Source organism: Oncorhynchus nerka, linkage group LG25 (genome assembly GCF_034236695.1).
Source record: "Oncorhynchus nerka isolate Pitt River linkage group LG25, Oner_Uvic_2.0, whole genome shotgun sequence".
NCBI lineage: Eukaryota > Metazoa > Chordata > Actinopteri > Salmoniformes > Salmonidae > Oncorhynchus > Oncorhynchus nerka.
The window spans coordinates 36,804,436-36,817,001 of NC_088420.1; the positions used below are offsets into that span (position 1 = coordinate 36,804,436).

At 42.4% G+C, this 12,566-nt stretch overlaps 1 protein-coding gene across 1 annotated transcript in view; it reads left to right on the forward strand.

The window, feature by feature from the left end:
* LOC115109461 (semaphorin-3E-like) overlaps window positions 1-12,566 on the forward strand; it is a 58,296-nt gene that overhangs the window by 37,217 nt on the left and 8,513 nt on the right. Inside the window, exons 2-6 of the mRNA XM_065009763.1 lie at window positions 1,883-2,043; window positions 6,545-6,604; window positions 7,149-7,268; window positions 8,562-8,655; window positions 9,312-9,428. Of these exons, the coding sequence (XP_064865835.1) occupies window positions 1,883-2,043; window positions 6,545-6,604; window positions 7,149-7,268; window positions 8,562-8,655; window positions 9,312-9,428 (552 nt within the window). The remainder of the gene's footprint in view (window positions 1-1,882; window positions 2,044-6,544; window positions 6,605-7,148; window positions 7,269-8,561; window positions 8,656-9,311; window positions 9,429-12,566) is intronic.

Here is a 12,566-nt window from a genome sequence, read left to right on the forward strand (position 1 = left end):
GATGTAGACAATTATATTGATGGAAGCCGCAATATGTCTACAATATTAAAGCTCATCAACCACCTACAAGATATATATATACCGTATATAAATAAACCTCCTTGTCCTCCCATCACCATAATCTTTGGTAGTACTCACAGAGAGAGGCTCTATGCAGCAGCAACAACAGGCTCTCTGATGTAATTTCACCTCTCCGTTAACTGTTGGCACGCAGACCGCGGCAAAACCAAAAATATTTGAAAGGATCGTCTTTGGCAAAATGTCATCCTAAGTTCTGTTATTTTTTACTTTGAAATCTGCTGGGTCTCCAATATGATTCCACTCACTTTCTGGGTAGTCTATTTGTTATTCCACTCACTTTTTAACTGGGTAGTCTATTTGTTATTCCACTCACTTTTTAACTGGGTAGTCTATTTGTTATTCCACTCACTTTTTAACTGGGTAGTCTATTTGTTATTCCACTCACTTTTTAACTGGGTAGTCTATTTATTATTCCACTCACTTTTTTGTTGGTCTTGACTCTTGACTAGGAGGCCTGTTCAATAATTTCACAGCAGAATTACCTTTCGTAAGGCTTGCTCGCTAATGTTTCGGTTTGGTTTGCTAACTAGCTAGTGCCGTCATTCAAAATAGCACACAAATTTTGTAATAACATAAGCTAATTAGTTATGAATGGCAGCCCTAAGGATATAAAAAGTTGAGGCAAAAATATTGATCTTTTGATGATGAAAATGTAATATTCAACTTCAAGCTTTACCTGACAAACATGGGGCTTCAGATTTTATTTGAAAGACAATCCCGGAACATGTATGAACCCCATAAACTTTCCCCAGGTGAAGCATCCCAGAACCTGATTGCGCCCTCTCCTGGCAAGGATACATTTTACAGTGCCACCTTCTACATTAGACAAGGACAGTTTTTCTATTTCTCTAGTTCAACAGCAGGTAGCCTGATCATGCAGACTCAGAGGTACATATCATCAGGCTCTGTATCACCCAGGGTCTTTATCTTGTCTTTACATCATTGGTTTTATAGAGGGTTTCATTTGTGGGTATTCATTCAGCACACACACATGTAAGCAACCAGGAGACCCATGAGGCAGCGCACAATTGGCCCAGAGTTGTTAGGGTTAGGGAAAGGATTGGCAGGCTGGGATGTCATTGTCTCATCGCGTGTGGTGGGCTGGGCGAATGCACGCTGACTTCCGTCAGCAGTTGTACGTGTTTCCTCCGACACATTGGTGCAGCTGGCTTCCAGGTTAAGCGAGCCGTGCGGCTTGTCAGGGCCGTGTTTCAGAGGACGCATGGCTCTCGACCTTTGCCTCTACCGAGTCCATACGGGAGTTGCAGCTATGGGACAAGACTGTAACTACTAATTGGATATCACAAAGTTTTAAAAACACACAAAAAAATGCATAAACTGACCAGGTGAATCCAGGTGAAAGGTACTGTATGATCCCTTATTGGTGTCATTTGTTAAATCCACTTCAATCAGTGTAGGTGAAAAGGAGGACACGGGTCAATTAAAGAAGGATTTTTAAGCCTTGAGACAATTGAGACATGGAATGTGTATGTGTGCTACTCACCGGTTTGTGTCAAGAATAAATAGGCAGATAAATATTTGTTTTGTGTTTCTGACCTACTGGTTTACCTTTTTTTGTGGCAACAGGTCACAAATGTTGCTGATGGTATTTCACCTTACAGATACGGGAGTTTGTCAAACTTTGATTGGAATTTTTTGTGGGTTTGTGCAATTCTATGGTCGTACATTTGGCAGGAGGTAAAGAATTGCATCTCGGTTTCCACCTAACGTTGTCTCTCTCTCTCCCCTCTCTCTCTCTCTCTCTCTCTCTCTCTCTCTCTCTCTCTCTCTCTCTGTACAGAGCTATGGGAGTTGAACAGGACGTGGGTGTTCCAGGGACCAGGTCCCTCCCTGCAAACCCAGACCATGATGTTGGACGAGGCCCATGATAGGCTGTATGTAGGGGCTAAGAACACCCTGTACTCCCTCAGCCTGGAGAGAGTTAACCACCAACACAGAGAGGTAGGCCTGTCTGTCTGTCTGTATGTGCGTGTGTGTGTGGAGGTGATTTGAACTCTTGCCCCTCCAGGTCAGTAGGTTACCCAAACAGAGTGTATATATTTGTGTGTCTTTATTATGTTAATAAAGTTTGGACACAGAGTCCTTCCATAAAGAGCACGGCTGGACACAGAGAGGAGAGAGATACTGCCATATGCCCAGTCTCAAATCCCAACTTTCCTTAACATCTCATAGGCTACGTGAAATTGTTTCCATAATGTATTACTAATATTTCTCCAGCACTATACACACGTGTAATAATAATTATTGGCCAATAGAGTCGGTGGGACTGGCTGTCACATCTAACTGTTTCCCTAAGGTGGTTGAAGTAGTAAATAATTAAAGGTGTTATGAACTTCAGTTCTGTTTAATTATGTTAGACAATGACATACAGAGGAGGATAAGTTACAACTGACTATGGAACATATCTGTCATGCAGATATAATGCAGATTTCTAAGTGTAAAGTAATGTGATTATTATTGTCCATTTCCTACTGAGTTATATGAGGTCTTGGGGATGTTTATTATTATGTTTTAATCTGTTCTCTTGAAATTCCATAGTATCACTGATAATATATTTAATAATATACTTAATGATGATAAAGAGTGATTTGGGGCTGATGTTTTCCATACAAACATGTTGCTGTGTCCTAACTTGACCCTTTAGAATTACAAAGATTCACTATGTTTACTAAACTCTTAGAATTACTGGTGGCTCCAGGAACCCTGGAGATCCTCAATGAACCCCTTGACTTCTTCAAGGAACCATTGCTAGTAAATGGTTCATTTTTGCACCTTTGGTGAGGTGAGGGGATCTTGGAGGAACCTATTTCATATTTGGTATTTTATTAGGATCCCCATTAGCTGTTGCAAAAGCAGCAGCTACTGTCACGATATTTGTAATAATAATGGTCGGACCAAGGAGTTCCACCTATTTTAATGAAAGTGAAACTTTAAGCAAATACAAAACAAAAGAATGAATAAACAAACCGTGATGACAATGGAGTGCTAACCAGCAACTAAACATGAACAATATCCCATAACCCATAGGTGGATAAAATGCAACCTAAGTATGATCCCCAATTAGAGACAACGATTACCAGCTGCCTCTAATTGGGAATCATACACAAACATCAACATAGACAAATAAACCTAGAACCCCACATAGAAATAATAAACTAGACTAAACACCCCTAGTCACGCCCTGACCTACTCTACCATAGACAATACAGGCAATTATATTCCATGATATTCTTAAGAAATATGTGTTGACTGAATATAAGCAAGGCATGTCTGCTAAATAATCAATTTGAAGGCACAGTCATATAGCCTCGACACCTACATAAAGCTGAGTGACTCACTCATTCATGGCTTTGGATCAAAATAAATAAGTACCAACATTCTTAGTCTTTAATAAAGAAATGTTTTGGTTATCCTGACCTGGTCATCATGTACTGTATTATAATAGCCCATTACAGGTTATTAGCAGGACAATGTACGCTTACCAACACCTCTCTGTAATTTGATACTTTGTGCAAGGCAATTGATCAGCATGAAAAACTTTGGTGCTGGATGCTCCCGAGTGGCGCAGCGGTCTAAGATACTGCATCACATTGCAAACTACGTTCCTACAGATGCTAGTTTGATGCTCATGCCGGATGTGACCTGGAGAGATAACAAACTGAATTGATTTACAAATTAATAAGAATGTCTGATCCCATGTTCAAGAATGGCCTTTTTCCTCGCTCATTTTATGTTATCTCTGTTTGGGTATTGGTTATCTCCATTTGGGTATTGGTTAGACTACAATTAAGGTGTGGAAATGTTAGGATTATTTTGCTCTTACTGTAGTACTGTAGCCTAGTCCTGACGGGTCTCGTTGTACAGCACTATTATGGGCTATTTGCAGGACAATAGACTCTTACCAAGAGGGAGGGTAGGGGGAGAATTGTATCGACAAATGTATTTCTTAGTTAGGTTGACTGTATCACAACAGGCCGTGATTGGAAGTCCCTTTGGGTGGAGCACAATTGGCCCAGCATCGTCCATCTTTGGCCGGTGTAGGCCAATAACAAACTGGCTTGATTTAGAAATTAGTAATAATGTCTCACCTCACGTTCAAGAATGGCCTTTTTCTTGCTCACTTTCAGTCATTTGTAAACTAAATAATCTCCAAAATATTGTTATTTTCTAGACAAGCTATAGAAAGTTGGTTGGAATTTCAGTTTAATCCACCAGAAAAGACAGAACAAATAATCCAACAAATATTGTCGTTATACTTAAGTGTACTAATTGATCAAAAAAAATGTATCAATGGGAACCTTTAACATGTGGAAGGGGGAAAAAATATTATTATTATTATGATTAACCCTGTTAACACATTAACCCTGTTCACAAGTGTAGCAGGCTGTGAATTCTGCAAACAACGTTTCTAGGATGGGCTATTAGCAGGACAATAAATGTATATATTGGTCATATCGATCATGGCTCCTGGGTGGCAAAGTGGTCTAAGTCACTGCATCTCAGTGCAAGAGGCATCACTACAGTCCCTGGTTCGAATCCAGGCTGTATCACATCTGACTGTGATTGGGAGTCCCAGAGGGTGGTCCCCATTTGGCCCAGCGTTGAACGGATAGGTTATTTGACAATGAAATAAACAAAGAAATGATTAATACATTTAGAATGATATAAAAGCACCTTAGAAATTCTCACAGATCGGATTTGCCCTAACGGAAAATACACCTTAAATATGAATTTAGAATCCTCCAATCCTTTGAATCTAATTATTGTAGGCCTGCCGTAGGTGACATGAGTCTCACTAGTGTTGAGTAATGCTGTGCTGTTAAACGTGGTATCGGTCTTATTTATTTAAAAAGCATATTGAAGTTAGAAGCAATAGTAAGAAGATAGAAGCAATAGTATTTTAAGCAATAGTCAAAATCAAATCAAATCAAATGTATTTATAAAGCCCTTACATCAGCTGATATCTCAAAGTGCTGTACAGAAACCCTGCCTAAAACCTCAAACAGAAAGCAATGCAGGTGTACAAGCACGGTGGCTAGGAAAAACTCCCTAGAAAGGCCAGAACCTAGGAAGAAACCTAGAGAGGAACCAGGCTATGAGGGGTGGCCCGGCCTCTTCTGGCTGTGCCGTGGATATTATAACAGAACATGGCAAAGATGTTCAAATGTTCATAGATGACCAGCAGGGTCAAATAATAATCAAAATAATAATAATAAAGTCTACCCGCTGTGGTCAACTATTTTAGCATCGTTTTATGCTGCTCTGATACAAGCATGGGGACTGGTCTTGATAAATCAATTGGATGTTTTATTTTTTATCTCCGCAAGTTGAGAACAAATGAATGGAAATATACAGTATTATACAGAGACATGAGTGCATGGAACTCTCTTCCGTCTTATATAGTGCAAGTGAACAGCAAACCTGGTTTAAAAGAACAAATAAAGCAACACCTCACGGCACAACGCCTCTCCCCCATGTGACCTACTTGTTGTGTGTATGTACTGACATGTGTGTGAAACTGATAGATGAGCACATACACGTTCATGTTTTTAAATGGATCTAAATTGGAAAGTCTTTTTTTTGTCTGTAATGTAATTTTCGTTAGCTGTCGCCATTGGCTAATGGGGATCCTAATAATTCAAATCAAATCAACAATGGACAAATTAAACAAATATCAAAAGTCCTTTAATGTAGTAACGGGTTCCTGGAGGAACCTGGACTGGAGGCATGGCTTAGTAGGGGCCTGGCTTTTAGATTTTAGGGGCCTGGCTTTTTTTTGTGCCACCCTTTCAAGTAAATGTCATTCCTGTTCATCTGTTCTGTTCTATTGTCATCACATGTTAAGGTTGAACACTGATAGTTGTGTAGCTTCACTGAGGCTTACAGAGGAGAAGGAGTTCCTCAAGAGCCTATGCAAATCCCAAAGTTGGAATTGTTACCACTGTATTACTATATGTAATCAGCATTGTTTATGTCGGAAAATTGACATTTGCAGTGTATGAACTTATCATGATGAACAAGAATGACATTTACTCTAACGGGTGCCCAAAAATAACTATCTGAAAACCCCGCCTCCAGTAAGCCAAGCTGCCACCTCTGCAATATATTATTAAAAAGGTACTAAATTGAACCCCTCCCATCCCATAAAGGTTCCTCAAAGAGTTCCTTGAAGACTCTTTTCAGAAGGGTTCCTCGAGGAACCTTTATGAGCAGTTTTTAGAACCCTAAAGGCAGGGTAGCTTTAATTCTAAGAGTGTAGTTCAGACACTTCAGGATGGTTATGATGGTTATGGAGACCTTTTGTGGTTCAGTCCACCCATAAACAAATGCTAATTACAGGATGTTATGCTGAACACTCAGACAGAAAGTGTGCATGTGTGAGTGTGTGTTTGCATGTCCGTATGCATGTGTCAGTGTCTGATTTATTGTCATCTCTCATCAGATTGACTGGGCCAGCTCTGAGTCACAGGTAGAAGATTGTATGATGAAGGGTAAAGAGAAGGTAACAGAATCTGATGTACATCTACATCTGTCATAGTTTACCCTACATATATGCAGTGTGTTCGATATCTGTCTTGCCTACTACTTACTGAAACGACATACTGTGTGCTATTCATACCGCATACTATTTAGAACGTACTGTTTTGCAAAAATGTATGCCGTAACAATAAATATCAAAATACTAGGCTCACCCATACTGAGAATGCGACATCTAATGAGCATGTGCGCTGTTTCCCGCCATTTGAGCATTTTGGTACAGCACAGCCTCGTGATTATCAGCTGAAAATACAATTATCTTCCTCAATAGCGTGAAAGGAATTTGTACCACATAAAATCCCGAAATTAGTATGATATCTTGACATGTAAAGCATACTCATAAAAAAAATATATATAATGACATACTGTACTATAAAATGTTCTATTTTCGCATACCTAATCAGCCTACTATTTAAAATGCAAGTACAGATATCCGGACACGCCATACACTTCCAGTTACCTACCTAACCTAACCTCCCCTCTGTCTCCCTCTCCCCCCTCCCCTACAGCCAGAGTGTGCTAACTACATCAAGGTGTTGCAGCAGTTTAACACAACACACCTGTTGGCATGTGGAACAGGAGCATTTAACCCTCTCTGTGCCACCATCAGGGTGGGACACGCAGGACAGGTGAGCAGGGATGGGATTTTTTTCCTTGTAGTTATTGCAAATAATGTTGATATGCGAACATATAGAAGGACATGCTGCTGTTTTGGCTCAGTCTCGTCATCTGTTCTTTAGACACCGGCAGTCTTTCCTGAATGAGCTGTAAAAACCTCAACACGCCCAATGGTCAATTTATGTTTCCTCAGAGAGAGACAGGGAGTTTTTGATTCATCTGAAGGAGATACACACAGAGACACAAAGTGTGACATTATTGACGTTTGTGTGTCCTTTGAGAGAGCAAGGGAGAGAGGAGAGAGCAAGGGAGAGAGGAGAGAGCAAGGGAGAGAGGAGAGAGCAAGGGAGAGAGGAGAGAGAGCAAGGGAGAGAGGAGAGAGCGAGGGAGAGAGAAGAGAGGGGGAGGAGAAGAGAGCAAGGGAGAGAGGAGAGCGCAAGGGAGAGAGGAGAGAGCGAGGGAGAGAGGAGAGAGCAAGGGAGAGAGGAGAGAGGGGGAGGAGAAGAGAGCAAGGGAGAGAGGAGAGCGCAAGGGAGAGGAGAGAGCGAGGGAGAGAGGAGAGAGCAAGGGAGAGAGGAGAGAGGGGGAGGAGAAGAGAAAGAGGAAGGTGGTACTGATAGTTAGTTTGTGTCCTCTGAGAGAGCGAGGGAATGTGTTTGTCTAGATTGTAAATTAGTTTAATTTATATCATCCCCTGTCTGTCTGAGAGGACCTGTGACAACAGCACCAGCAGGGAAAACAAACCAGTCTCCCACAAGACCTCAGTCAGAATAAAGAACAGAACATGCCATGGCTAAGGTCAAGCTCAGGGATGTCAATGTGTCACTACACCAAATACCCCTGTTTCGTACGGCTAATTATCTGAAGACTCTTGTCACTTCCTTGCCATTCAGAGTATCTAAAGACTTGTATCTGTGATGAAAAAGCAGCTTTATCGAATTAGTGTTTGATAATGGTAACACAGGGGTGTCAATAGTTAATAGAGACTAGCAATTCTGACTGCCACTGTGTCCAGCCTGAGACATCCCCCCTGTTTGCTGAGAGGTGCTTCTAATAACGGTTGCTAGATGTTGGAACATATCGTGACACTCACACCTCACCATTGTCAAAGCCCCCCACGCTCTTTATTGTCCCTGCTTTATATACTGTTAATTTACTTGTTTATATGTGACACTATGATTAATATATTTTTTACATTTGATCACATCAATACGTACTCGATAACAGGCCATTTTACGAAGTGTGTGTGCATGTGCGAGCGAGCATGAGTATGTGTGTTCTCACTGATACGTTTTGGTCCCCAGGCCAGACAGTTTGAGCTGGAGGAGCAGAGTGTAGAGAGTGGAAGAGGGAGATGTCCCTATGACCACAACATTCCCGTAACCTCCACCCTGGACAGTAAGAAGACCACACACTACAAGACATTATCACTTCTGTTGTTTCACTTTCTACCTTCTTGTATGTTTCATAATATATTATTTTCTCAATAACTCTCTGTCTCAGGCTCACTTAGCCCTAACCTTATTAGAAGACACTGATACTCTAGTATAATTGCTGTTATTGAGTATATTGCACAGTGCTTAGAGCAGCGTTTCCCAAACTCGGTCCTGGGGGCCCCAAGGGGTGCACGTTTCAGCTTTTGCCCTAGCACTACCCAGCGGATTCAAATAATGAACTCATCATCAAGCTTTGATTATTTGAACAACTGTGTACTAGGGCAAAAACCAAACGTGTTTGGGACACGGTGGCTTAGAGGCAGGTTTAGTTTTAGCACAATGCTGCCACCGTGTGGAAATAACTCATTATAAATCCGTTATTTTCAGATTGCGATAAATAACAAAACAAAAAATTACCAAACATAATTTGCAATTGATTGTCATTTTGTTCTTAATTTAATTTAATGTGTGGAAAATTAGGTGTTAACTGATGAAACATCTGGTTTATTATGTTTTTTTCTGTGTGTGTGTGTGTGTGTGTGTGTGTGTGTGTGTGTGTGTGTGTGTGTGTGTGTGTGTGTGTGTGTGTGTGTGTGTGTGTGTGTGTGTGTGTGTTAGGAGGAGAGCTATATATTGGCCTGTATACAGACTACTGGGAAAATGATGCAGCTCTGTGTCGACTGAACAACCAAAGCTACACACGCACTGAGAGAGACAACAGACAACAGCTCAATGGTCAGTGGCCAGGCATTTCTCATTACTACTTTCTGTTTGATGTCTGGTACTCACCCACACTTACAGTCCCTTCAGAAAGTATTCATACCCCTTGACTTATTCACATTTTGTTGTGTTACAGCCTGAATTCAAAAGAGTTAAAAATATTTAAAAATCTCACCCATCTACACACAACCCCATAACGACATAGTGAAAAGATGTTTTTAGGCATTTGGTTACTCTAGTAATTAAACCTTGAGTATCTGAAGCCCACGGATATGGATAATCATTCTTTACCCTGGCCTTACATCTGGTGACAGCGGTGGTTCTTTCAAGACTGGAAGCTAATGAACTCCCCGGGTTTTGGACTTTCCTAACTGCATTTGGAGCTGATTCGGAGCTTCTCCCTATCTAGCTTGTCGATGTACTGGAGTTTCCTAACTGCATTTGGAGCTGATTCGGAGCTTCTCCCTATCTAGCTTGTCGATGTACTGGAGTTTCCTAACTGCATTTGAAGCTGATTCGGAGCTTCTCCCTATCTAGCTTGTCGATGTACTGGAGTTTCCTAACTGCATTTGGAGCTGATTCGGAGCTTCTCCCTATCTAGCTTGTCGATGTACTGGACTTTCCTAACTGCATTTGGAGCTGATTCGGAGATTCTCCCTATCTAGCTTGTCGATGTACTGGACTTTCCTAACTGCATTTGGAGCTGATTTAGAGCTTCTCCCTATCTAGCTTGTCGATGTACTGGAGTTTCCTAACTGCATTTGGAGCTGATTCGGAGCTTCTCCCTATCTAGCTTGTCGATGTACTGGAGTTTCCCGACCTGGTTGGTGGTTCTGTGCTAAAGAGTTTCATTGTGAGTGAAATCAGCAATGCTTATGACAGCAGGACTTCAACATTGGTTACTGTGACTACTTCAAGCAACATGAGACGACCCCTGTGCCTGTATTTTGTCTGCCAATGTTTTTATTGAAAAGTATCATGTTGGACGTTGTTTTGCCCATTGTCCACATGCTATTTTTGCTAGCTAATGTTAGATGACCATCTGTGTGTGTTAGTTATCTAGCTGGCTAGATAGTAGCTAGCTTTACCTCACAAGTTCTGGACAGGAGGAGTTCGTATGTGCAGAGAAAATGTTTTCCTCTCTCTGTCATCTCTGCCTGCGTACATGTACATACTCCCCCCCATTTTGTGCTGCTGAGGCTGTGGGTGCCTCAGGCACATTGTGGGACTAGCTAACTGTGGATGGTGTCATTTGGGGAAAGGAAGAGATCGAAGAGGAGATATTCGGTGGTGTACCTGTGGGGCCTTTTACCGAGGCATTGCAGGCTTGGCCAGTGACTGGGGATGACTGCTGTGGAGCAAGAGGTGCCTAGAGCACTACGGCGATGGTAGCACACTACAACATGGGCCTACCAACAACATCCAGGCCACCTGACCTACTAGTCATCATTCACTTATTGAGTGAGCATGGACCTGAAGGAACACACACATTTGCTTAAAAAAAGAAGATAATTTCGTACTGTGCTGTTGTGTTACTTTCTGTTGATATTCTAGTCAGGCCTGCATGTCATCTACATGTTGTAGTGATATTGTTGTATGTTGCATGTGGCATTTCGAGAGACTCTACGTTTCTTTTGCAAAGGAAGTACTGTGGGACCATAATTGGAGGACTTTCATTTTTATACCAGATGATGGAGCTCTGGGCTATAAAGATCAGAGGTTGCTGGGGTTGCTCTAGTTTAGAGTTTGGTGCCAGTTCTCAGCTCATATTATTTATCCTTCATGTAATTTGTCCCCTGAAGTTGTTTGGTTGCTCTAATAATTAAACCTTGAGTAATATCTTAAGTTGCAGTGCCCATGAAGAATCATTCTTTACCCTGTCCTAACACTAGTTAGCATTGGCTCACAAAACTACCTCTAACTTCCATCATACTGCAAACAGAGACATAAAAATGGTATCCATACGACTTCATCTGACTCTGGGTAGGTAGAAAAATAGCTTAATTGCCAGAATTTTGACAATTAGGTCCTTTATCTACTTCCCCAGAGTCAGATGAACTCATGGATACCATGTGTCTCAAATCAAATCAAACATTATTTGCCACTTGCGCCGAATACAACAAGTGTAGACTTGAGTCAGTGTGGAGGCTATATACAGGGGGCACCGGTACTGAGTCAGTGTGGAGGCTATATACAGGGGGCACCTGTACTGAGTCAGTGTGGAGGCTATATACAGGGGGCACCGGTACTGAGTCAGTGTGGAGGCTATATACAGGGGGCACCGGTACTGAGTCAGTGTGGAGGCTATATACAGGGGGCACCGGTACTGAGTCAGTGTGGAGGCTATATACAGGGGGCACCGGTACTGAGTCAGTGTGGAGGCTATATACAGGGGGCACCGGTACTGAGTCAGTGTGGAGGCTATATACAGGGGGCACGGTACTGAGTCAGTGTGGAGGCTATATACAGGGGCACCGGTACTGAGTCAGTGTGGAGGCTATATACAGGGGGCACCGGTACTGAGTCAGTGTGGAGGCTATATACAGGGGGCATACAGGGGCCGGTACTGAGTCAGTGTGGAGGCTATATACAGGGGGCACCGGTACTGAGTCAGTGTGGAGGCTATATACAGGGGGCACCGGTACTGAGTCAGTGTGGAGGCTATATACAGGGGGACACCGGTACTGAGTCAGTGGGAGGCTATATACAGGGGGCACCGGTACTGAGTCAGTGGGAGGCTATATACAGGGGGCACCGGTACTGAGTCAGTGTGGAGGCTATATACAGGGGGCACCGGTACTGAGTCAGTGTGGAGGCTATATACAGGGGGCACCGGTACTGAGTCAGTGTGGAGGCTATATACAGGGGCACCGGTACTGAGTCAGTGTGGAGGCTATATACAGGGGGCACCGGTACTGAGTCAGTGTGGAGGCTATATACAGGGGGCACCGGTACTGAGTCAGTGTGGAGGCTATATACAGGGGGCACCGGTACTGAGTCAGTGTGCAGGGGTACAGGCTAGTTGAGGTAATCTGTACATGTAGGTGGGACGCAGTGACTATCCATAGGTAATAAACAAACAGCGAGGAGCAGCAGTATACAAGGGGGGGGGGTGTCAATGTAAATTGTCTGGTGGCGATTTTTTAAAATTGT